This window comes from Hirundo rustica, chromosome 15, assembly GCF_015227805.2.
Source record: "Hirundo rustica isolate bHirRus1 chromosome 15, bHirRus1.pri.v3, whole genome shotgun sequence".
In the NCBI taxonomy this organism is placed as follows: domain Eukaryota; kingdom Metazoa; phylum Chordata; class Aves; order Passeriformes; family Hirundinidae; genus Hirundo; species Hirundo rustica.
In genome coordinates, this window is record NC_053464.1 from 2,263,355 (window position 1) to 2,289,332 (window position 25,978).

General features: G+C 44.6%; 1 protein-coding gene across 2 annotated transcripts in view; it reads left to right on the forward strand.

The window, feature by feature from the left end:
* The first annotated feature begins 1,129 nt into the window (after positions 1-1,129).
* Positions 1,130-25,978, forward strand: part of ADCY9 (adenylate cyclase 9) — a 90,660-nt gene continuing 65,811 nt past the window's right edge. For both annotated transcript variants that reach the window (XM_040078716.2, XM_040078717.2), the window contains exon 1: positions 1,130-2,972. In XM_040078716.2, coding sequence (XP_039934650.1) covers positions 1,274-2,972 — 1,699 coding nt within the window. In that variant the 5' untranslated portion in view covers positions 1,130-1,273. The remainder of the gene's footprint in view (positions 2,973-25,978) is intronic.

Below are 25,978 nucleotides of genomic sequence, written 5' to 3' on the forward strand. Positions count from 1 at the left end.
GTCTTTAGAGCAGAAGGGATTGCAGGAGGAAGGACGGCTGGAGTGAAGTGCTTCACTGGGAAAGGCTCACCTGGAACAAAGTAAATGGGATTCAGAGAAGGAGAAGCCACAGCAGGAAGAACTGCGGCTAGAGCTGAGGGGCTGAGAAGGATGAGGTGAGACCAATTTGGGAACATCACCTGTGAGCAAGGGTGAGGGATGCAGAGCTGGGGAGAGGGAGCTATAGCACCAGCAGAGAGAAGCCCTGTGAAGAAGGAAAGCCACGGTCCATCTGTGAGAAGAGATAATGAAACCGAGGGAGCGGTGCAGGCGAGATAGCGTCAGCCATAAACAAGCGGAGAACGAGGAGAAAAATAACCCAGCGAGTTTGCAGCGGGGCTCGGGCTGAATTGTTTGGTGAAGTGCGTGCTGTCTGCGCATGGCAAATGTCAGCCGGTGGGGAGGGCGGTGGCGGGGACAGCCCGGGAACCCCGGCACCCGACCCCGAGCACTGTCCCCGCTGAGGGGCCGCCCGGCTCCCGCCACCCCTCGCTGTCCCGTCCCCGCCTCACGGAGCGTGTCAGCAACATCGCGCCCATCCCTCTCCGAGGGGAGCGTCCCCACTGCCGCCCGCGCCCCTCGCTCTGAGGCGGGAAGTGTGTGTTTGTGTGTGGGGGGGGGGGCGCGCTCCCGCCGCGCCGCCGCGCCCAATTGGCCAGCGGGGGCGCGCTCCCGCAGCCCCCCAGAGCCCCCCCCGCGCCGTGAGGAAGATGGTGGCGGCCGCTTGAGCGCGTCCCCGCGCTCCCCTTCCTCCCCTCAGACGGGCGGGCGGACGGGCGGAGCGCCGGGGAGCGGCTGTCGCTGCCGTCCCGGCTGGGCGGGCGGCTGAGGGCGGGAGGCGGCCCCTCGGCGGCGGCCGTGCGGGGAGGAAGCGGCGGGCAGCTGCAGCCGACATGGAGGAGCGGTCCCCTCCCGGCGGGGGCCCGGCGTCCCCCCCGCGGGGCTGAGCCAGCGGCCCGCCCGCCCCGCGCCTCGGGAGGACTGCGGGGGAGCGGGGCCAGCGGCGGGCGGCGGCAGCCCCGGCCCGGCTCGGCCCAGGCGAGGGGACTATGCGGGGCTGCCCCGGCGCGCTGTGTGCGGAGCCCGGCGAGCGGCCGATCGCCGCGGCGCTGCCCGGCCGCCCCTACGCGGCGTGGACCGGAGGAGACTAGAGGCGACTCTGCGAGGCGCCCGGTGGCATCGGCAGCCCCAGAGACCCAAGTCCGGCGCGGGCTCTTGAGGAGGAATTGACAACATGGCTTCCCCACCGCACCAGCAGCTGCTGCATCACCACAGCACCGAGGTGAGCTGCGACTCCAGCGGGGACAGCAACAGCGTGACGGTGAAAATCAACCCCAAGCAGCACCAGGGCTGCACCTCTTCCAAGCACTGCAAGTACAGCATCTCCTCCAGCTGCAGCTCGGGGGAGTCAGGGGGCACCCGCCGAGCCGGCGTAGCGGGCGGCAGCGGCTCCGGCCTCCGCCGGCAGAAGAAGCTGCCGCAGCTCTTCGAGAGGGCCTCTTCCAAGTGGTGGAACCCCAAGTTCGACTCCAACAACCTGGAGGAGGCTTGCATGGAGAGATGCTTCCCGCAGACCCAGCGCAGGTTTCGCTATGCCCTCTTCTACATTGGCGTGGCCTGTCTGCTCTGGGGCATCTACTTCGGCATACACATGAGAGAGAAACAGATTGTTTTCATGGTGCCGGCTCTGTGCTTCCTCCTGGTATGTGTAGCTTTTTTTGTGTTCACTTTCACTAAGACTTATGCCCGCCATTACGTATGGACTTCGCTGATACTCACCCTCCTGGTGTTTGCTCTGACCCTCGCTCCGCAGTTCCAGGCTCTGAAGCCTGTCTCAGGAAGTGGTGACACGTCCAACCGGACTCGGCCGGCAGATCCCACGGACACTTGTCTTTCTCAAGTGGGCAGTTTTTCTATGTGTATTGAAGTGCTCTTGTTGCTTTACACGGTGATGCACTTACCCCTGTATTTAAGCTTGTTTCTGGGACTGTCGTACTCGGTCCTCTTTGAGACCTTTGGTTATCACTTCCGTGACGAGAACTGTTTCACACCTCTGGGAGCTGGTGCGGTTTACTGGGAGCTGTTGAGTAAAGCCTTCCTGCACATCTGCATCCACGCCATCGGTATTCATTTATTTATCATGTCCGAAGTCAGATCAAGAAGCACATTCCTGAAAGTGGGGCAATCCATCATGCATGGAAAAGACTTGGAAGTGGAAAAAGCCCTGAAAGAGAGGATGATTCATTCTGTTATGCCAAGAATAATAGCTGATGACTTAATGAAGCAGGGGGATGATGAAAGTGAAAACTCCATCAAACGTCATTCCACCTCAAGCCCCAAAAACAGGAAGAAGAAGCCCTCCATACAGAAAACCCCCATAATATTCCGTCCTTTTAAAATGCAGCAGATAGAGCAAGTGAGCATTTTGTTCGCAGATATTGTTGGCTTCACTAAAATGAGTGCCAACAAATCAGCCCATGCCCTGGTGGGACTCCTGAACGACCTCTTTGGACGCTTTGACCGTCTGTGTGAGGACACTAAATGTGAGAAGATCAGCACTTTGGGAGACTGTTACTACTGCGTGGCTGGCTGCCCCGAGCCCCGGGCGGATCATGCCTACTGCTGCATCGAGATGGGCTTGGGGATGATCAAAGCCATCGAGCAGTTCTGCCAGGAGAAGAAAGAAATGGTGAACATGAGGGTCGGTGTTCACACTGGGACGGTCCTGTGTGGCATTTTGGGAATGAGGAGGTTCAAGTTCGATGTGTGGTCCAACGATGTCAATTTGGCCAATCTGATGGAGCAGCTCGGGGTGGCTGGGAAGGTCCATATTTCGGAAGCTACTGCCAAATATTTGGATGATCGTTACGAAATGGAGGATGGAAAGGTGGTTGAGCGCGTCGGTCAGAGCGTGGTAGCCGACCAGTTAAAAGGTACGTGCTTTTATTTTGTGCCTGTTTTTCTTTTGTGAGGGAACAGAGTTGCCCCAGTGCCTGCTTTGTGCTTGCTGACCGTGTTTTACATTTAATTCGGTATGCTGATGATCACAAACACCCAGGGCAATTACAGGATAAAAGATGCTGCGGAGATAAGCGTGAAAGATCATCAGTGGTACTCAAAATGGGCTTTAAAACTCAGTGCTCTTCTGAGAGTGTTGCCTTGCAGGGAGGAGAAGGTTCATGTGTTTGCTGTCTGCAAGAGGTTTTTGTTTTACTGTTGTGTGTCATCCTTTAATTCAGTAAGTAAACTTGTTAATTGACTTCATGTGCCATACAGAGAGCATATGTGTTTTGCAAAATTATGTATATCTGTGAAAAGGTTTTTTTGGCACCGGGAGAGTTGGGACTATGAAGGCATTTGGGAAAAATGACAGCTGGATTCACAGAAAGAAATGAGCGCTGTAGATTTGGCAGTTTGATATGGCAAGTTGTTGCAGTTTGGAGTTAGGCTGGAAAAAGTTACTCAGGTGGCTCAGTGAGCTGGCAGATGCTCTCATTTCTGCAGCTCGAAGGATCTGGGGATGAAACGGCAAATTTGTCTTTTGGAGAAGAAAATGAAGGATCCTTCAGTTCCCCTTGGTTAAGAGTCTGATTTTAAAGTTTTTACCGTGTTCATTTTGAAATGAAACTCTTGGCTGCTTTCTGGCAGCACTTAGAGGCGCATGCGGGAGGATTGTAGGGGCTGAGGATTTAATTGTCTCTTTTGTCAAAGCTGTGTCTCTTCAGTGCCGTGCCTTTGTCTCACAGAGAGATTGTTGTCCGCAGTGCTCGTAGTCCAAGGTGGGGAGCAGATGGATCAAAATGGGAGTGGAATATGTAACAAACCCCATTATGCTCCGTGAGTTTATTCCTCCTGCTTATAAAAGTACCAATTTGATGAATTAAACTGGAAGACTGAGTGGAAGAACCTGAAGGAGTCATAAACTGGCACTGTGATGGAGAAAGGAGATATTTGTGGCAACAAACACAAAAGGTGGCCAGGATGGTGGTAGAAAGGTCAGTGAGTAAGGACGTGGGGACAGCACTGCAGAGCAGTGGTGGCAGTGGCAGCCACTTGCCCCTGGCAGGTGCTTGTTTTGATGTGACACAAAAACTTATTTTTGGTGAGCGAGCTGTCCGCATGCATACGGCAGCGGGGCTGCAGCGGGAGCCTTACGGCGAGCTACGACATCGGCTGTGACATTGGTGCCTGGGAGCCACAGGGCTGAAGCAGATGTGTGTCCCTGGGCTTTGGCTTTCTGTTTAGCTTCTAAAAATACAAACTCAGTTAATTTCTTTGAAAAGTGTTGACACTGATGTATTGCAGTGGGAGTGTGCTTTCAAGAAAACAGCATCAGATGTAACCTCGTAGTTACTCTGAGATGAATTTTGCTGTTCTAATGGAAATAAATTGAATAGGTTGTAGAGAAACATCCCTGTGATATTTCCCTCTTCCGTGTACCTTTACGGCCAAATGCAGTGTGAAGGCTGTGTTGTGGCAACAAATAAAATTCAGTGGTTTTGCTGCATTTATATTCGTTCTCACTATTAGTCCCCAGCTGACATGAACTTAGTTGTGGAGACTAATGGTACTGCTGCTAAATATTCTTATTTATTTGTTTATATTTTCTGGGAGATCACAAGAGCACTGTGTAGAGCAATTATGCCACATGCCAGCAGTGGGTTTTTCATGGTCTTTCTCAGACTTCTGTTCTGTCCTTGGTTGCATTTACCATGAGAGGGCACAGGCTGCTCTGCCTCCTCAGTACAGAGGTTTGGATTTTGCAGCTTTGAATGCCTTTCACAACTCCTGCTTCAGCCAGGGTACTACAGATGAACAAACTGATACGCAGTCTAGATAAGATGAAATTTGCTTTGTGAACTGATATTTAATGGTTTCTTTTTACCCTGACATGTAGCTGGAGCATGTGGTAAGAATTACTTTAACAAGGAATATGGGTTGGGCTTTGCTTTTTTCCCATTTCCCTTCTGTATTTTTTGTAGGGTTGTAATCAGCTGCCATTTCTTACCAACGTCGTGGGCAGTTATAGAAATCAGAGGCTGTGTGTACTTCTAAGCCGAGCAGACCTTTGCCGTGTCTGCCCTTAGCCACAGGTTTGTAGCACACTTACTCTATTCCCTCCCATGCACAGACCTTCAGGGAGGGAGCAGAATAGTGGGTGCTTCAGAGCTGCCCATTTTTTCCTGTTTCCTCAGAACTTTGTTCTGCAGCCAGATTACTCAGCTGATAGGTAAATGCCATCAGGGGAAAAAAATACATCAAAGCCAATGATAAAAGTCATCAAACAGCAGTGCCACGGGCTGGTGTGTAGGATCTGCTGCAGGGGAGGGCTTTATTAGGGAGCAGCTCTGAGATTTAATAAGGGAAACTGAGATTTCACCTCTTAATTAATTAGTCTCTGCCAAGCACCTGCTCAGTTTGGTGAATGGAGGTGCTGTTAGGAGGCTTTGCTTTGCTATTTTCCCTGAGAATCCGTTGATAGTAGCGATAGAGAAGAGGAAGTTTGTAGTGGTTGTTTAATTATGTCATACCTCATACTCTCGTCATAGAAGTGCTGTACAGATAACGGACATAAGCTTTGTTTCCCTACCAGTGCTTCAATTCTCAGCTTCCTTTCAACCTTTGATATCTTAATTATATCCTATTTTTTATGCTGTGTGTCTCGTATATTATCTCTTAATTGTCCGAGCTGCAGCAGTTGTAGCTATCATTGAGGCTGAGTCCACAGGAGCAAGTAAACTCTTCAGAGAGCAAAATAGGAGGTGCTGAGCACACAGCGTCCACGTTCCACTTACTTCAGGACTTCTACCTAGTGCTGCTCTTGGAGCAGGTCTTGGAACAAAAGTACTTCTGTGTCTGGAGCCCGTCAGGCGTGCTCCTGGAGCCAGTCCTTTGGCTCGCTTCACCCTGAAGGAATCCAGGTACGGCTCTCCAGTGTGCACCTAAGCAGGGTGTGGAGGAGTCACTTGGGCAAACTGCTTCCAACTCTGCTGCCCATTCCATTTGAAATACTCAGGTTCATGTATCCCAAGTTGTCCTAGTGCTGCTCTTCCTGGTTTTTGGAGATGAGGCAAAACTAAATTTCTTTCTGTTTTATGGTTCACTGGAATCTTTGGATGAGAATTATCTTTTCTTCCTCCTTTGCTTTCTTGGCTCCTTAGTGCAAGCAGTAGGGCCCTGGTACGTTCCTTACTGTTTCTCACTTTGGGATTAAATGGCTGGTGTTTAAAAGAAACCAACAAGGAGAGCTTGCCAGTGATGCCTTGCAATATTTTTCCTTATTTCTGACTGCTCTGTGTTTTAAGATTCCCTAGACCCCCTGTTTTCACAGTACCTTATCCCCTTGGATGCGAAGGGAATGCAGCAGAGCAGTGTTGCCGTGAATTTTTGAAGTCTGCAGATAAACCCCAGCCATCAGTTCAATTATGTCTTCCAAAATAATTTTCTTGTAGGATTTGAGACAATTCACTTTTTCTGTTTTCTTGTGGAGCTTCCTAGCAAATAAATGTATTGAAGATTGAGATACTGAGAGTCACAGAGCACAGGTTAATGTGTCCCTTTCCAGCTCCGGAGGCAGAGATCTCTTGGGATATAAAATGTTCTGCTTATGGAAATATTTTTGTTTTGCTCTGTTCTTCTTGGTTGTTTGCATTTCTCTTTCTTGTTACTTGGGAGGTCACAATATTGCTATTTACCAGCCAGCAACCCTTCCAGAAATACCAGGGTCACCGGCATCTTGTTTTTGGAGTGCTCAAAATACGTAAGCATGTTGGGGCAAGAATGCTTTCTCTGTGTTTACAGGGCATAGCACAGCAGAACCATGATTTCATTTGGGGCCTCTCTGTGTGGACTGATACCCAAAATAATTCCCGAACTTTCTGCAGCCAGACATCTTCTTGTTAAGTTTACCTCAAGGAATGGCCTTATTGCTGTATTCCTGTTAGAAGCTCTTGACAATACAGCCATGCTTTTCTCTCTGATTCTGACGCTTATTTCATCGTGGAGAAGATGCTAAGGGATTCTGGTGCTCTCTGTCACCTGGCTGAGTGGCACGGGGAAGGTTGGCTTTCACAGCACTTACTGCAGGAGCACCCACCAGATCACCTGTGGCCAGCAGTGGCTGTTCCTGATAAAGCTTATCAAAGATCTCCAGTTGATGTGCTGCTTTCACTGTTTTCTCTGCTTGGTTTTTTTTTAAATATCTGCTAATAATTTAAATGTTTCTTTAGTAATAAGTAAATGGGTTATGAAAGTCACCATTTTGCTCAATGGTGAAACCTTTGAGTCCATGAATAGCCTGGCTCTTTGCAGGGTGACAAGCTGTGACCCAGGGGATGCTTTTCCCATGGAAGGTGGGATGCAGCCCTGCTTGGTGAATTGATACTCCACTGCTGCTTCACGTTTGGGATGCGGGGAACATGGCACGGGTGTTTCTGAAAGACAAAGATCTTGGGCCAGGTTATGAAGAGATAAATCATTGAATTTTTCTTCCCTTCCTCCCCTCTGTGGCCGGTCAGGGGAGAGCAGGGTCCGCCCTACCTGCCCTGACTCCCTGTCCTTTACCAGCGCTGTGCACAGAGGACCTGTAGCTGTCATGTGCTTGTGGAAGTTCAGAGGTAGATGAAAGATCAGATGAAAGTTTCCCTTGGCTTTTGGAGCCCAGCCTGCTGGGCACAGTGTAAATCTAGAAGGCTTGTGCTCGTGCCAGCAGGATGGCTCTGCAGTGAGCTCTGCAGATTCAGCTTTGCTGTGGGGCTAAGGGCAGCTTTGGTCTTTAACGAGTGAGGGTTTTAGAGTCAGTGAGGGGAGTTAAGGTGCTTGTCTCGTGTCTTGCCAGCTGCTGTGCAGATCTTTCTGTTCAACTTCTGTTTCATCATGTTCCATCAATGTAAGTCTTTAGATGCAGGCTTTTTATAGTTATTGAACTGACTTGTGACACACTTCGATTCTGGATTTCATGTGTTCTGATACTGATCTGATGATCAGGCAAAAATAGACAGAGCAAATGTCCATTTTTTTTTTTTAAGTGGTAATTAAGTAAGCATGTGTATGTATTTCCACTTTCCCACAAAGAGAATTTTGGGTGCTGACTATTGTAGTGACTAATCAATTTATCACTTTTACATAATCTGACCTATTAACTGATGTTGAGGTAGCGGTTCATGATCTTATGTGTGACAATGAAAATAAAATATCATGCACAGGTTTACTTCACTCCCGTATTTCAAAAATGGAAAGTGTTCAGTGACAGATAAAGAATACTAATTAGAGGTAATTTGCACAAAGGCATATTGCCAGGGAGAAGCAAATTCTACGTTGATTTAACATTTTGACATGACCTGTAATTTTACCATGTAATAGCGTAAAGAAAAGGAAATAAATAGTGAATGCAGTTGCTCAGCCTGGTTCTTGTCAAATCTTCACTCTGTGAAGATGTTTTTCATTGCTATAAACAAAAGAAAGAGCTCGGTAGGAAAACCTAGTGAATATTGATCTTTCCAAATATGACTTGATAAAATGACATAGCTTTTTCTCTTAAGTAAACCTGAGTCTGTGTGCAGATACTGCTCAGATTGCTGCCAGACCTGGACAGGAAGGTCACAGTTTCTCCAAATTTTTAGGAGGATTTTTTGAGTTGCTCATAGTTTTATTTGTGCAAAACTAACTAGAAAAATCTCTCCATTAAAAATATTCACACTTCAGCTGCTTTTATTATTTAAGGGCAACTTGGATGTTGGCATTTGAGGCTTTGAGTTTTGATACTTGTTTACAGGCTAACTTGACTGGACACAGTGAAAAATAATTTTTAAGCGTAGTTGGAACTCGTGTAAGGTTCTTCACTTTGAAGGGGATGGAGCCTGGCCCTAACCATACACTTTGTTTAACAACATGGCCTCTGGTTTCAATTTCTCATGTCCTGACACTAATTAATAAATAAATCAAAGCAGTACTGAGGGTCTGATTGTCAAGTGTTGCAGCTCTGCCTGTTCAAGTATGAGCACTGTGGAGTGAAGGTACAGTTTCAACAGACCTTGAAAAACATTTACATCCTGCAGGAGCTCAAGTGAGCATGGCCACAGTGGAGCTTCATTCCAGAATATGGGAAGGGTGAGGGCTGAAATCTCGGGTCCTGTGATACTGGAGGGACACCATGGCTTCTCTGCATTCTGTGATCGTTATCTGCAGAGTCTTTGACCTGTATTTCTGTCTTTGGCTACCCCGAATCTGCGTGCATGATGTACACAGGTACCCTACAAACTGCAAATCTGAGCTTCCTTCTCCTGTTTACATCAGAAAATCTTAAGAGGTAGGGAACTGCTTAAATGCAAGAGATCGTCTTCTTTAAATAAAAGCCTTGACATGGTGCTTTTTGGGGGAAAAGATTGATGGAAAAGACAAAACAAAGTCAAAGACATGTAATTTATATTCATCTTCTGTCGTGAGGAGGATGCATGATTTGAATGGGTTGTTTAAAACTCTTTTTGCATTTATTTTACAATATGTACTTCACTTCTGCTGGCAGGCAAAGAATATAAGAATTTACATTCTCCACTTTTAAAGTACAGTTTCACTGGATTTCAATTTGCTGTAGATTGTCCTGGAATATTATTAAAATGAGGAAATTAGAATTATTTCCTACCATCTACAGTTAGTGTGTAGGCTCTCTCCTTCGATCCTGAATCACAAGCTCACTCCATCCATCCTGGCTCTGTAAGGAGAGACACCCATTCCTCTTTCCGTTACAGCTGACACTTGAAAATTCTCAGCTATTTTTAGATGATTTTCAATCTCGTTTCTGTCCTTTGAAAAGAAAGAAAGAAAAAAAAATTCCTAGCCTTTAAATTTTTAACTTCCAGTGGGAGTTGCTTTTGCAGAGAAGCCAGCTAGTCAATATAGCTCCATTAACACATTTTATCAGGTTCTGTTATGTAAGTTTGCATTATTGTGATGGCTCTTTCATAGGTTTGGAGGGAATTGTTGGAACTCAATTTAAAGAAGAACCATGCAGGGTTTGAAAGTGTAGCTGCTTACTTCCAAGTAATAATTTGTGAAAATATAAAGTGGTAGTTGGAAAAGAAGCCTAAACTGAGGGTGTACCATGGAATTAGAGCTCGTTCTTTCCTCAGAGATCACGTTTGGGCATGGCTTCTGTCTTAGGCAGCAGGACAGATTTGGCTGGTGAGGTGGTTCTGGCAGGGCATTACTCTGTATTGGACTACACCAGAAATCTTTACTACCCTTTCAAGCCAAATTGTTTACACCAAATTAATATTATCTTTCATTTCCCCCCCCCCCTCCATGTTTTAACCTTGAGCAAAAAGCCTACTAGATATATGGCTTGAGGGATTGGTATTTTTTCATGGTTCTGAAATTTCTTTGTGGAGGAACAAAATGTTCTAGATATATTCCTTCAGCTAGCATCCCTCAGGATCAAAATCTCTCTCTCAACTGCCTGTAAATAAATTTTTTGAGTTTGTATTTGCTACAGTAACTTACTGTGGGAATTCTTGGCAAACCACCTAGATAATGATTATATTGCAAGTCTTTATTTCACTGATAGCACTTACTGTTCCTCTTGTTGCACGTCTTAAACTGTTGCTTCAACTTGACTTGATAAATTTAGAAATCGTGTTGCTGTCGTAAAATGGCATTGCTTACAATAATCTCCAAAATTGGCACAGTCCAGAAGAACTGGCTGAATAAAGTCCACTGGCTTGGTGATGGGATCTTTCCTTCTGCCTGCTGCTTAACATGTGTGGGAACATGCAAACAAAGGAAAAGTATCGTCTTGATCATCTGCTCATGAAAGAGCAGTTTGCTTCCTTTTGTTGTTTTTTTTTTTTTTTCCCTTCAGCTGAAGTGAACTCAAATCTGTTTGTGTGGTGTCGTCACAGGCAAGAATTCCCAGAGCTCCTGCTGGGTACATGATTCCATAAACCAGAGGTCCTGCCACTGCAATGGGGGCAGAGGAGCTGTGCAGAAAAGAGCCCAAAAGCACCTAAATTCAGCTGTCTGTGTTTATGAAAACTTAATTTCCTTCCACTGTTATTAATTTTTAGGCCTTGATGGAAAGGCCCTCAAAGCAGAGGGGGGAAAATGGCCACCAAAACGAACTGATAAACAATACCACTGATACTAACAATTATTTGTATGCTTGAAGGGATAAAATGGTTGTAGTTTGACTGTGTTTAACTGCACAATAAGCTAAAAAAACACAAAAAAACCTCAACAAAACCCACCTCATTAAAAAAAAGTAAAAACTATAATTGAAATAAAACATGCTATGAAACATTGGCATAGACCACAGGAAGTGCATGAAAACTTCTTCTGATATTGGATGATTAATTCTTTAAGCTCATTAGATAAATGAGAATGTTTGAATCAGAAATGGGATCTTTTCAGTGTTTAAGTGTGCGGCTTTGCTGTTTGACTCAGATGCATGTACCTGAGAGATGGAGTAGAAGTTAATTTTTGGTTTTGCTGTTTTCAGAAGACCTTCCTGGGAAGGTCTTTTCCTTAGGTGTTTCCATCCAGTAGTTCTTGGAACCAAATTCTTGCCTTCTTTAACTCGTGTTTAGTGGACGCTTGAAGTGTGTCCTGTAGGTACCGAGTGTCTCTAACCTCTGGCCGACTTGGATGAGTGTCCAGCAGATAAATCTTTTGGAATTGCTCAGGGCCTGACAGGAGTGGTGCTACAGGCAGGATGTAATGAGGAAATGGTCCTGTATAAGGGCATTATTTGCAAAGAGACCAGGTACAACATCAGCTCCAAATTTCCTTTGTTTAGACAGCGTGATGCTTGGGAAGAGCTGTTTCCAGCAGGTCTGAGTTTGGCCTGTGCTCGGAGGAGTGGCCGCAGGCTGCCAGGGCAGGGATGGAGCCTGTGGTGTCACACACAGTGACTGTGAACCAGCAGATCAGCAGGCTTTGATCCAAGGCTTTTCTAGCTTTTCCCATCTATTCCCAGTTTTTAAAACTTGTCTCTTATTTTGGAGTGCGTCCAGAGGAGGCCACTAAGATGATTAGAGGGATGGAGCACCTCTCCTATAAGGAAACACTGAGGGAGTGGGGAATGTTCAGTCTGGAGAAGAGAAGGCTTTGAGGTGACCTAGCTGTGGCCTTACAGTACCTGAAGGACAAGAAACATGAGGAGAGGCCACTTACAAGGGCCTGGAGGGACAAGCCAAGGGGCAGCGGCTTCCTGCTGCCAGAGGGCAGGGAGAGATGGGATATTGGGAAGATGTCCCCCCTGTGAAGGTGGGGAGGCCCTGGCACAGGGTGCCCAGACAAGCTGTGGCTGCCCCTGGATCCCTGGAAATGTCCAAGGCCAGGTTGGACAGGGCTTGGAGCAGCCTGGGATAGTGGAAAGTGTCCCTGCCCATGGCAGGGGTGGCACTGGATGGGCTTTTAGGTCCTTCCAACCTAAATAATTCCGTGATTCTGGGAAACCGTTTGCGTCTGTCTGACTCCTTATTTGGGACTGACCTTTCTAGTAAGATCCATGTTATGAAAGAGATTCTCTCTCATGCACGTAGAAGTTACTAATGAGACAATATGAATAGTGTTTAATGTTTTACTTGCTGCTTGGCAATGTGGCATCATCTAGAAGCAGAGTGTGTTCTTAAAAATACCACGTGAGGATGAGAAAATTTATTATAAGTTGTTTCATAATTCCAATAAACCATTTAAGAGAAACTTACACACCCCGTGCCTCACCCGCGGTTCTGGAATCCTTAATGATCAGCAACTAAATTTTTCTGCTGAGAATGTTGAAGTAACATATACGTCTTTGATTATGAAACTTTGCTGCTGCTGGAATTTGCTGTGGATACAAAGATAAACAAAAGGTCTGCTAAACTTCACTGAAGTCACATTTTCTTACCTGTGTCAGATACTTTAATTTGATATTTGATGATAACTTTCCACAAATAAGTCCAAAAATCTCAAATTCCGTAAAGCTGCTGAGTTCAAAGAATTGTGGAATGGTTTGAGTAGGAAGGGACCTTGAAGATCATCCAATGCTCATCCACCTCCACACAGTTCTGCCTCCCTACCTTGGGCAGGGACACCTTCCACCGTCCCAGGCTGCTCCAAGCCCCGTCCAACCTGGCCTTGGGCACTGCCAGGGATCCAGGGGCAGCCACAGCTGCTCTGGGCACCCTGTGCCAGGGCCTGCCCACCCTCCCAGGGAACAATTCCTGCCCAATCTCCCATCCAGCCCTGCCCTCTGGCAGTGGGAAGCCATTCCCCCTTCTCCTGGCACACCATACTCTCTCTTTCCCCATGTGTATGTGTATATATAGCATTTCAGTAACTATGTGCACCCTTAGCATGTTTTTCATGTGAAAATGATCTGAGTTGTTGCTGCAGTCTGTTATTTCTCCATAATCAGATGCTTGAATCCTGTTCAGTCAGCTTGAAAAACGTGTTTAATTCTTGTAGCACCAATGGCTGCATGTTAATGAACTGAGTGACACTTCTTGCTAAAACTTTTGCTTGGCTCTGTTTAATAGGGAGCATCCTGGAACTTAGCTGTTGGTAGCTGAAGGTGGGAGCTTCAAGAATGCCATTTTCTGAGTGTGAAGGCAGAGGATCCTGACAGGAAGGTGGTGGTTTCTGAGCCTTGATGAAGCACTGGGGTGATCCTTTTGCATTGTTGCTTATCCCTGTTCAGAGACAGGGCCAGTTTGGCCACGGCTGTTTGCTGATCAGGAGTCAGGAATGATTTTGTGTCCATAACGGGGTACTGAAAGTGAATCAGACCATACGGGAGGCATTTTTGTCAGGCACAGTGTTTTCTGTGTGTTCTAAAAAACGCGTGCGTGATGCGGCTATATTTAAAATGGAGTACATCTGTTATGCATTTAATTCTTTCCAAGATTTCAGGAGGTGACAAAGTTGGAATTTGTCTTAAAATTCAGATTAAAATTTTGTTTTTCCGAGTTAGGGGGTTTGCCTGCTCAGCTTCCACCTTCTCCAGTGCTTCTTTGAAGCAGTGAATTTGTGGAGCACTTAAAGAAACGGTATTAGTTATGTATTTTGGGATTTAGGTTGTGATGGGAGTTGTATGATCCTAATATCAGCCACAGCCAAGTGTGCAGCCAAGAGGGTCATAAATTACTGTGAGCTGTGCTGCTGCTGCTGCTGTAATGGAGCGGGATTGTGCTGACGGGGCGTTATTTGTCTACTCCTCATTTGGAGCAAAGGATTTGTTAATTCTTGTGCTGCTTAGTAAGTGCAGGAATTAGACTGTGCCCCACCAGTGTTTGGGGCAGCTTTTGAAACACCAAATCCTCCAAATTCAAATGGCACTTGTTGAAGTTTAGGGTTAGAATTGTGTCACTTCAAAGAGGAGCCGGTTGGTTTTAACAGCAGAATTATCGATTTGTGGAAATAATGTGATTGTGTGTGTTAAATGTCATCTTTGGGATGTTATGGTAACACAACAGCCTGTGTGAGGGAAATACATAACACAATTCAGGAACTGCATCTAATATACATTGAGCATGCCTATAGCTTGACTAAATAACGCAGCTTTAAATGTAGCCTATGACTCACTGATATAAGTAAAGCAAAATGTTGCTCCAAAAGTGTTTGCTGCTGTATTTAGGTGATTCAGTGTAAAATCAGAGAATCACAGCATGGCTTGGGTTGGAAGGGACCTTATCCATCTCCACCTCCTGCCATGGGCAGGGACCCCTTCCACAGTTCCAGGTTGCTCCAAGCCCCATCCAACCTGGTCTTGGGCACTTCCAGGAATGGGGGCATCCGCAGCTTCTCTGGGCAGCAAACAGAGAGTTACCCTTTAAACACAGATTTTTGGGGTCAGAACAAGGATGGCTTCCAGTATTTATGAGAGTTTTTATTGCCCTTCTAATCCATACATAAGGTGACACCCCAGCTTTAATGACTGTTGGAGGACAGTCTTAGGGAGAATGAGCCAGTGAGGGGTAGCTGCTGTTAGATGGGCATTGAAAGGGTTCATCCTTGCATCTTTAGTTGTAGACTGAGGCACCTCTCAGGCAAGGAGCAGTATTAAACTAATGAAGCCTGGGCTGCTACCTGGGCTCAGTGCTGAGGAGCAGTGGGGCTGAGCCCCAGTGAGGTTAGTGTTCACCCCAATAACCCACTCTGTGTGTGCTGTCCTGCTCCACACGGCTGGGGGGCTGTGCATAATCAAGGAAGGAAAGAAGATGAGGCTGCCTGAATTCGTGGCTGGGCCACAATCAAATCCAGCAAGGATCCCATCCCTGTGCTGGAGCTGGTCATGGCTCTGTTAGAACCTTGCAGGACAAAGAAATAGTTCTCATTTTCTGAGCTGTTTCTTTTTCTGGTGTGACTTAGCCCTGTCTCCTAAATTGAAGGAAATCACGCTTTACTTTCAAGAAAGCCTAAAATAAATGTTTTGATTTGTATACATTTGGTTAGTTCTATATTAATATATAGCTGAACTGTGATAAATGGGGATGAAGTTTTACTTTCTAGTATTTACTCTTTCCTTTGTCAGGGGTTAAAAATCTCCCACATTGTCACAGTACAGGCGCTGGAAAGATCACTAGGTATTTGAGTAACTGGTGTGGATTAAAGGTGTGTTACTTGTGCATGGATATTGCGGTAAAGGAGGGTGGGTCAAGTGCCTGGTTTGGAAACTAGAGAGTCCTTTAATTTTCCTAATGCATCAGCTCCTCATTTGTAGCTGTGGAGCGTGTTCCTAAAAGCCCCTTGTCTAGACATTTGACTGTCTGAGTGTATCATTTTTGGCCATGCCCATTCAGTAACCTGACAGAGGAGGTGGGTCCTCGATCCAACTCCAAGCTTTTGTTGGGTGTCTCGGGCTGTTCCTGCTTGCTCTTACAAACTTCTAGAAAACCCTGCTTCAGTTCCTGTTCCGTGAAGTGTAATTGTTGCCAATGTGAGGAATTTTTAATGTGACACGAGACGCACCCTGAAGATGTGGTGATGAAGCGTTGCCTTGCTTGAGATTTCTACTGTACATTCTGCTGTGGGCATCTTAAACCCAGGTTTAAATCCCAAGCAGTCATACCAGGTTTTACTTTTAAACTCTGCCTGTGGTTCATGAGAAGTGCTGGTCTGTACTGAGACAGGAACATGGGCTCATTTATTCATAAGAAGCTGTGCTAATGTTTTGGTGACAGTGGTTCCCAAAATTTGAGGTTTGTCCAGAAATCCAGGTGCTTGTTACTGGAGCACGGTTAAATAGACTAAATAATGAATAGCGAATAGCTAAAATTAGTATTATTGTTCCATGGGACACAGGGTGTCTCACTCTTTTTATTTTCTCATATCGCAGTCGCACACATTTTCAGCCTACTGCATTTTTGTTCACACGTTGAAGGGGGAATAAAGGGGAGAATTGTACTTTGTGGCAGTATAAATCCTTCATAAAATAGTTGGAGGTCTTAAAAAGTCAAATCTGCATTTGGATATTAGAATGAAAAGGGATGGGGGACTGTAGGGGTACCAGGCACTGTCATTCCAAAAATGGGATAAAGGATTGCAGGTTCAGCACAGCAGCATTTGAATTTTTTTTTTTTTTTTTTTTTTTTTTTTTTTTTTTTTAATTTGTTTGTTTGGCTGTATTACAAAGCAGGTAATAATTTCTCTTTCTTTTGCAATGTCACACTGGCTCTAGAAGACAGAGGGGTTTTAAGTGACACTTTTTTGGGAGGAAGGAAGTGATTCTTTAATGGTCTAAAGTTTTCTGATGCTGCTTTGCATCTGGGGCAATTCCTGCTGTTTCCTGAACCAAAATTTAATTTTTTGGATGATGGAGATAGAAAGAACATGCTGCAGCAGCAGCTATATATCCAAGATGATTTTTGTTATTTTATGCTTCTCAAAGAAAATTCCAGGACCTTTAAAACACGGAGGAGCCCCCACCTGTGCCAGATGTGGAAGTGACTAATTCAGTAAATATATCCAGCTAATAATTTTGTTTTGGATACAGTGACTACTTAGCACAACTGTTTATGTAAGTACTTCTGTTGTGAACGTGTCTCCATGTGTGGAGAAACTGGGAGTTTTGGAACTATCAGTGTACATTGTACAAAGAAGTTTACATGCCTTTAGCTGCTGTTGTATCAGCCGAGACAGCAGAGAGCAAATGTATATAAACCATGAAAATCTGAAAGGTCATCACTAAAGTGATGTTAACAGCACAGTCAGTAAGTTGTAGAATTTCTACATGTTTTAAATATACTGTTACGTGATTTGAAGCTTTAATTGCCTAATTTTAAAATATATTGCCATTTTTTATTTTACTTTTTAAAATCTACTTAAATGAGATGTTAATTGGTGAAAAAAAAAAAGTTTTAAAAGAATCTAAGTGAAAGGAAGCTTAACAGCTGTTTTTTGGCCCAGTGGGGGATGATTAATTCCCATGGTCTCCTGAGCACTGAGAGCGTGGTACTTCTCTATTTCATGAGCTCTCCATGGAGGCTGGGTTTTCCTTCTGGATGCTCTTCCATGTCCTTGATTCTTGATTTTAGGGGCCACACAGGAGATGAATTTTCTCAGTGAAGCACAACCCATGATAACCCATGTGCTCTAAAGAAAGGTCATATTTGCTGGTAGATCATTCTTCCTCCTCCCAGAAAAACCTGACAGCTGTTTTAAGAAGTTATTTTCAGGCTGCAACGTGAAACTTGGAAGAGAACCAGACTCCTTTATAAACAAACTTCGCAGCCCTTGTCCCCTCCATAAAAAGTACTCCATATTTTTATTTAAGTTTCATGTAGTTGGTTGTATGTTGGTTGTTTATTCCCCTCTTTTTATTTGCTTCATTGTCCTTTCATATTTGTTTGCCAATAATTCAAAAGCATAAACAAGTGGAGGTAGTGGTGGATTTTGTGCTGGAAGTTGTAATAGTGTTCCCAATGCAATTTGCTGATATGAAATAGGAAAGGTGGGATTTGCACATATTAGTACTACTATGGTTTCTAGCCAAAAACTGACCTCTGAGCAATATCTCACATATTTTGGTGCAAGTTTCCAAGGTCCAATAGCACCACGGCAGCGTTTCTCAAAATATTGTGGCTTTTTTAGATAATTTTTAAGTGTTTGTTTTCATTGTTCTCTTGCAACTGAAGATAATCCCCCTAGGCATTATGACAGCAAAATATTTTAATGGGATGGAAGCTGTTAAGGGAAAATACTTATTCCTAAATTTTCTTTTATATTTTTAATTACCCATTAGATTGTATCTTCTGAGAAGTAAATTAGAGAGGAATTTTGTGATGGTATTTGTAAAAACTGGAAGACAGTGGGGAAATGGGTGCCAAAGGCACGGTGGGTTACAGTGTGAGGGAAGAGATTGTAAGAAGTTGAAATCTGCACGGAACTAATCTGAAGCACTTTTGGGAGGGTGTTTTTTGTTTAGTCCTTAAATCTCAGAAGTTCTTTCAATAGTAGAAGAAACATCAGTTAAAGAGATGTGAATCAAACGAAGAGAAGCCTGTAAGAGCAGTTAGGTGGGATGGATGGATGGATGGATGGATGGATGGATGGATGGACGGATGGATGTCCAGAAGAGAGCAAGGAACTGTGATTGTGCTAGTCTGGAGGAAGAAGCTCCTGATGGGAGAGATGGCCACGTTCTCCAGACAAGGAAGGGGTCACCTGTGGAGGGGAAGGAGCTGGAGCAGGAGCCCTGTCCTTAAACTGCTGCAAGAGCACTGCCATGTGTGGGAACACCAACACCTCCAGCAGGGGTTCAGGAGCTCTGTGGGAGCAGCTTTGGGCTGTGGCCTTGGGGCAGGTGAGGCCTGGAGTGGTGAGAAGGTAACTCAGCACCTCCCAGGAGGCATCAGAAAGCTGGATTATAGGGATGGATCGCTGCTGTGCCACTGGGAATAACCACACAGTGTTTCAGCAAGATGGCATTGCAAGAATTTTAATCCTCTTTCTGAATAATTTGAATAATTTGGCATAGAGCTGTTGCTGATTTACTGAGGTTGTTGTTTTGGGGGTTTTTGTGTGTTGTGAACTGTCTGGCTTGTCCAGGACGTGGAATGAAAGAGAATTGCTCCACTCAAAGTAGATGGAGATGATCTTTGCAGTCATCAAAAGCCACATTGAGCAGCAATGTAAGCTGGAGCTGTGCCTTTCCTCACCACTGGGATGGAGGTGGCCCATCCCAGTGGTTTGTTGGCCCTGAGGAGCTCAGGGGTGCACAGATCCAGCCTTGCCCGCACAGTGCAAGCTGCATGTTGATATTGTGGTACCCATTTCTGGAAGGGAAATGTGATGTGGAACAGATTCCTCTTGCCCTACCCCTCATGACAGCTGGCTGAGCAGAGCAAGGGGCTTCAGAGGGTTACTGTCTCTTTTTCTTCTTTTCTATTTTAGTGTTTAATCAGTCTCTGCTTCTCATTACCAAAGTTTTTCCTATTGGTAGAAATCCAACACCCAGTGATACTAATTTTTGTCTTTTTAGGCACATGTATAAGTATATAAATAAATCCATCAATTCAGTTAGTTCAGAACCGAAAAAACCACATTGCAAAGGAACGTTTGGGGGTTGTTTTGCTTTTGATGTGAAAACCTTTGGATGCTGCAGCGTTTCCAGATGCCAAGGCAGAGGCTGGATGTCTCTTGCCAGCCTTGGTGCTGGTGCTGCAGGAGCAGCCCATGACCCTGGCAGGTGGATGTGACAGCCCAGGGCAGCGGCGACTGTGCCGGAGCAAATCTGCCTGTTGTGTCTTCTCTGTGCCTGTTTATCCACGTTTCCTTGGCCAGCCGAGTCCAATCCCAGTGCTCTGAGCCAGGCCTTGCTTTGCAGAGCTGCTGATCCCTGCTCTGAAGGTGCTTTTGTTGTGGGTACACTTGTGTGATAAGTTTTTGTGATTACAAATGTGTTTGTTGTTGGAATTTATTCCGTCCCGCTCTGGAGTTCTTGCATTTCCAAGTCCGTTTAACTGGAAACTTCGCTCATGCTGTCTAAACTTAAAAAACAAACCAGATGTAGCTATCTGGAAAAGTTTTTGTGTGAGCTGTCCTTTCTGTATATTTTCCAAAATTATGTTGTGAATGGTCAGATGAAAATGAAAAATAGGTGATTTGGGTGAAAATAGGAACCACACACAGTAGGAAAAGATCCATTTCCTCCTTGTGCAAACAAGAGCACTTGTGTATCCTAAGACATTCTCAAATATTTTCTCTTCTTATTTTCATTTCTCCTTATCTACCTGTACAATTATATAGGCTTATCAATAAGCAGGTAAGTATCAAAGAATAAGAATATGAATTTGATTTCTTGATTGAGACAAAGTTGGCAAGTGTGATGGAAGCAGTGTGTGCGTCTGTGAGTGTTCTCCGGGATTGCCGAGCCCTAATGATTTGTTGGTAATATTTCAGACTTAAATCCTCACTGAGCCATGAGGGCAGCCATCAAATCATTAATTTAATATCGTGTTAGCAGCTCTCTCCTTGCTGTTATCTACAGGGAGACTAAATAAAAATACCTTAAAAACCCATGTGACTTAGATCTAAATATCCTTAGGGGAGGAGCACTTCAAGGGCTGTTTTTAGGTACTGAAAACTTGAGACTCTCTTCCCTCTCCCTCCCGCAGTTTGGTGTTTTATGGTGCCTTTTATTGGTGGTTTTATTTGTTTTTTAGGGCTTTTTTTGTTTTAGGATTTTTTTTTATGAATTCTTATTTCTTTTCATAATTGGGAAAATTATTGCCTTGAAGCTTTAATTTTTAAGGGACACAGCAAGTTTTAGGGAATTGAATTTTTTAGATTAAGTTTTATCAGAGTTTTTACGTAAGGATTTCTTTGCATCTGTTTTATTAATTTTGATACCTCTTTAATTTTCTTGTTAAACTGTACAGGGCCATGTTTCTTACAAAAGGCTGGCAGTGTATGTTTGTATCCAGTTTCCTCACTAATTTGTTCTCTCTCCAAGTTTGAAACTTGAATCTTTTATTTGGTTTTGTTCAAGTCTAATATAATAGTGCCAGATCTAATTATTTAAATTTCCCATTATAACCTTCTTATAATTTAAACAGTTTCTACAACACGGAACTTTCACAAACCCTGAGCTTCTCCAGGCTATGCCTTGCCTTTAATTGCCTTTAATTTCAAATTACAGTGGGAGTTGTGTCCCTAGCTCATTTTGATCTCTCTATCTGCAGGTTGTGGAAACTGAGTTTTAAACATGGATTGGGGAAGAAAAGCAAGATATAAATATATTTCACTCATTTGAAGCCCTTGTTATGATACAGCACAATCCCAAGAAACAATGGGGAGAACTGGTGGCCTGTTTCTCCAGTCTCCTACTCCTGTGGGATCAGTGTAATTTGAATAGAACTGAGATTTACTCCAATAATCTAAATCCCTCCTTCTCACAGAATCATGGAATCCCAGACTGCTTTGGGTTGGAGGGATGTTAAAACTCATCCAGTGCCACCCCCTGTCACAGACAGGGACATCTTGCACTGTCCCAAGTTTCTCCAAGCCCCAATGTCCAACCTGGCCTTGAACACTCCAGGGATCCAGGGGCAGCCACAACTTCTCTGGGCACCCTGTGCCAGTGCTTTTGATGGAAAAGAGATGAGTTTTTAATTTCTCCATTCAGTTTCCAAGCTCAGGTTTTTTTCAGAATTGCTGCAGTTGCGCATTGTTTGCTGGAGGAGCAGAGAAGCCCAACCAGGCTGGGGCTCAGGCAGTGACCAGGATGTGTTTCTCTGCAGGATTTTCCATCACAGAAGGTTTTGTGTTTCCTGACAACCTTAGCAGTTTTCCCATGCCTGTAAAGCTTATGCAAATAACTGACCAGCAAAGCTACATCCCTACAGCTCGGCCTGCAGGCTCAGTAATGCCCCTCAGGCTGTGTCCCTCCATTCCTGCTGCTCGCTTGCACTCTGGTTTTTTTCCCCTTTCTTTGCCGGTTCTCCCTCTCCCTTCTCATTAGTGTAACTTTTACTAAAGTTGAAGTAAGGAACCACATGGGAAAGCGCATTCAGTTTGAGAGGCTGGTTCTTCTCTGCTGGTGCAGTGGCTGTGAATGCTGCTTGGAGTTTGCCTCCGTCAAAATGTCAGTTTTGCTTTGTTTTAGAAAAGAGCAGAAGTTAGATAAGGATTTTTAAGTAGGGGAGGTAATTATGCTTTGCTGTTTGTAATACAATGCAGAGAATGTTCAGCCCTGATTTCTTGGCCTTCCACTTTCCATGTAAATTAGAATTGTTGAATTTCCAACTACCCTTTGGAAAATTTGTTTTATCTTCCTTCTAGAAATGTTTTTCTTCCATGCCTCCAGTGTCTTACTTTTCCCCATTGCCCTTTCCTTCCTTCCAGTCTTTCCTTCCAGGTTTCCACTCTGAGATTAAAGCCACGAAAAAGGGCTGGTTCAGTGTTTGATACAAGTGGAGAGTGAAGAGGTTGAAGCAAAGGGAATAAATGAAGGAATGAGAGTAAGTAGCCAGGGAGGCTGGTTGGGAACCTGCTCAGCAGTTCTGCTCCTGGACTGGTGTTCCTCATCTATCTGCAGCTCATCTGCTGCAGGGCTTTCCCACTTCCTCTGCTGCTCTCTTGCTTTCTTCCTTGCAGTTGTTCCAGCTTAAGTGGCCACCAGTTCAGAATTCCCAAAGAAAGGGCCAACAACTTGATTGGAAACGGTCACAGTCATCCTTTTAATTTTATATGGGCCACGGCATGGGACATTGTGCAATCTCAGTGTTGATGAATGGGCAGTGAATTTCCAGGCCATTTGTTCTTCAAAATCCATTTTAGCTGGTTTTAAATGGCCCAAAATTTTAAATATACAAATGGAAAAGTGGCAAACAGCTGAGCCTGTCTCAGTTCCTTTGCAGGAGAGGAGCTCAAATCCGGTGGGCTAGGAAGTGGCCATAAACGGTTTTCAGTCTGAGTCCTTTGTTTAAACTCTGGGTTTATGGGGCCTAAAATAGAGCAAAAGGGAAAGTAAATAATACAATATCCTATCTGGAGTGTCTCTTCTGCACTTGAAAATAAGTGAGTGCTAGAAGGGAATCATCAGGATGGCTCTGGGAAGAACAGCTGGACCAGGGATGACAGAGCTGTTGGATGAAGCACGGGGTGCTTGCCCACCCCAGACCACAGCCACCGACTCTGGGCCATAAAAGGAAACTACTTTTCTTGTCAAAATACAGCTGCCCAGCCCGTTTGCTTTCTGGGAAAAATGTCCAGTAACTGCTGGTACAGCTGTGTGATGTGCAGCTCCAGCTAGAAACACTTACTCCGAACTTACTTGTTGGCTTCTCAGAGCCCATGTGGCAGGGGAATTACAGAATATTTCCAGCTCAGGAATGGTCTCCATGTAGCAATGGAAAGCCTGGATAGAGTTTAAAGTTCAAAACCATTTGCTTTTCAAAAAAAAGGTTGTTTTTTTTTTTTAATCAGACCAAATATTGTGAAGTACCTAATTACTTGCAGAAATGGTGCATCTCTGCTTGAAATTAATTTTTGCATAAAAAGTAGCAAATGCGTTTTGCCTTATCATTTAATTTATTTCATGATACTTCTCCTTATTGCTCTGATAGTTTTAATTTTCTATAAGCTCTTTAAATGATGCAAGAAAGTGCTCTGCTGGCACAACATGTAAACTGAGTGAGTGGAAAAGTAAATATTTAAGGCTGACATATTGAAGTATAAATAGCGGTTACTGTGTGTAATGTTTCAATTGTAAAACTATTTCTAGGGCTCTATTAGTGTGCACCATTGCTTGTTAAAATGGGAATGTTTTCTAAAAGCTGGATTTCTGTTTTGGAAAGTAGATCCCAAAGTGGTCGCAAATACGTCTCTGACACGGATCCCTTACGTGTTTGTCACTCAGCCCTAGATAGGGTCCGAGCAGCACAAGTTGATGGGTGGTGAAGTTTACCATTCTTGGAGGTTTATCCCTATCTTCCAGGCTGCATTTGGTGCTGCCTAATAAAAAAATGAGGAATAAGGTCAGGTAATGGGAGCTGGCTTTGTCAAATCCAGCTGAGTCATTTGAGGTCCAGGGTTTCTGCCGGGCTCTGGCACGAGCAGCATTCCCTGGGAAGCTGCTTTGGGGGGATGTGTGTGTAGCCCCTCAGAGATACTGGAATTAACTTATCTCAGGCATCTCACTCGACAAGTGGAGTTTGGTTCTTCTTCTCTTTGGAACTTGATCTTTAGCATTTGTGTTTTGCAAGAGCTGGGTATTTATCCTGCCTTGTGTCTTGGGGTGCCTTGTCCCACGGCCTCAGTCGAGGGACTCTCCTCTAGAATTCCCATTCTTACGGATTCAGGGAAGGCACCAGTGGTGTTTTAGCTCAGCTGTTGTGTTCTGCAGTAATGAACAACTCTCCTGTCCGTGCTCTGTGTCAGGAGGGCTGGGTGGCTTCCACGTGGGCACACAAATGGAGGCTTTTAGTGCTGTGACATTGCACAAGAGCTGTAAACTACTCAGAGCTAAAGTTTAGCTCAGGCTGAGCCAACCTGACGTTTGAACTTAATGTTTAACGTGTTTTACTGTAGAAATGATGTTACAGGAAGGCATCCCTCTGTAGAGAATTACTGTGGTAACAGGTGTCAATGATCCTGCTGGTAATTGTAGCTAAATCAGCTTATATTTTGTATGGAAAGCAGGTTTTTACCAGAAGTTTTCTGGAAGAGAATAATGTGAGTGATCTTCCAAATTTCAGCTTTTCCAGTTCTTAATAAGTTTGAAATGCAAAAATTCAATCTTGGATTGCCCTGTAGGATGTGAACACACTGGAACCTTTCAGAGTATTCCTTTTCTGAAATGTAGTTTGCTTGGGTCAGGTTAATAACTTTGTCAGTGGTTCTAAATCTCATTATCACAGCCCCATAGACACCCCTGCTGTCTTTGTCAGCTCATGCTTTCTCTTGTTGGTTTTTATTTAATTTATTGGTTTTTGTAATTTATGTGGAACATGCCTATGCCTTTAGCAATAGAGTTGCTTTTGCACTCCCCTACCCCTGCTCAGGGTGAAATAGTAACATTTTTGTTACGACCTCAATAGAAAAAAAAAATTTAGTAAGTTATTCATTTATATATTAGTTTCAAATCTAATATATAATTATACAATAGTGGTAATGAAAATCAAGAACGTTGTCCCAAGTGCTCTAAAATTGAAGCAAAAAACTCTTCATATCTGTGAATTCCAGTTTTAATAAACAAGATAGAGAGATACAGCCCACAGCAGAAATTAATCAGTATTCAGAATAGGAATATACTTAATTTTTTCTTTCAAAGTGAAATTTTAGAGAGTACTATTTAATGTCCAATCTTAGATACTTAAAAGTCTAAAAGCTTTGTTCAGAATGATCAAATGTGCTGTGCTGATGATGCAATACAGATAATTCAGAGGCTGTTTAGCACTTAACAAAAGGCCAATCTTGCCAACTTTTCTCTTAGATTTGTTGTCTCCTCATTTGATCAGCTGCATTTCTTGCAGCCTACTGCTGTTTTTCCATCTCCCCAGTTCTGTAATTTATTTGCTCTCCGTGACATTCCAGAATCAGCATTTGGGGGCTGTGGAAGAGCAAGGCTGTCCTGCAGCTGCTGCGCAGCAGGGAGATACCCAGGACTGATCATCCTAGAATCACAGAATCGTGCAGTGGTTGGGTTGGAAGGGACCTCAGAGCTCATCTCCTTCCACCCCTTCCACCATCCCAGGCTGCTCCAAACCCCGTCCAGCCTGGCCTTGGACACTGCCAGGGATCCAGGGGCAGCCACAGCTGCTCTGGGCACCCTGTGCCAGGCCCTGCCCACCCTCCAGGGAACAATTCCTGCCCAGTATCCCATCCAGCCCTGCCCTCTGGCACTGGAAGCCATTCCCTGTGTCCTGGCACTCCAGGTCCTTGTCCAAAGTCTCTCTCATCTTCCTTGCAGGTTCCCTTCAGGAACTGGAAGGGGCAATTACATCACTCAAGAGCTTTCTCT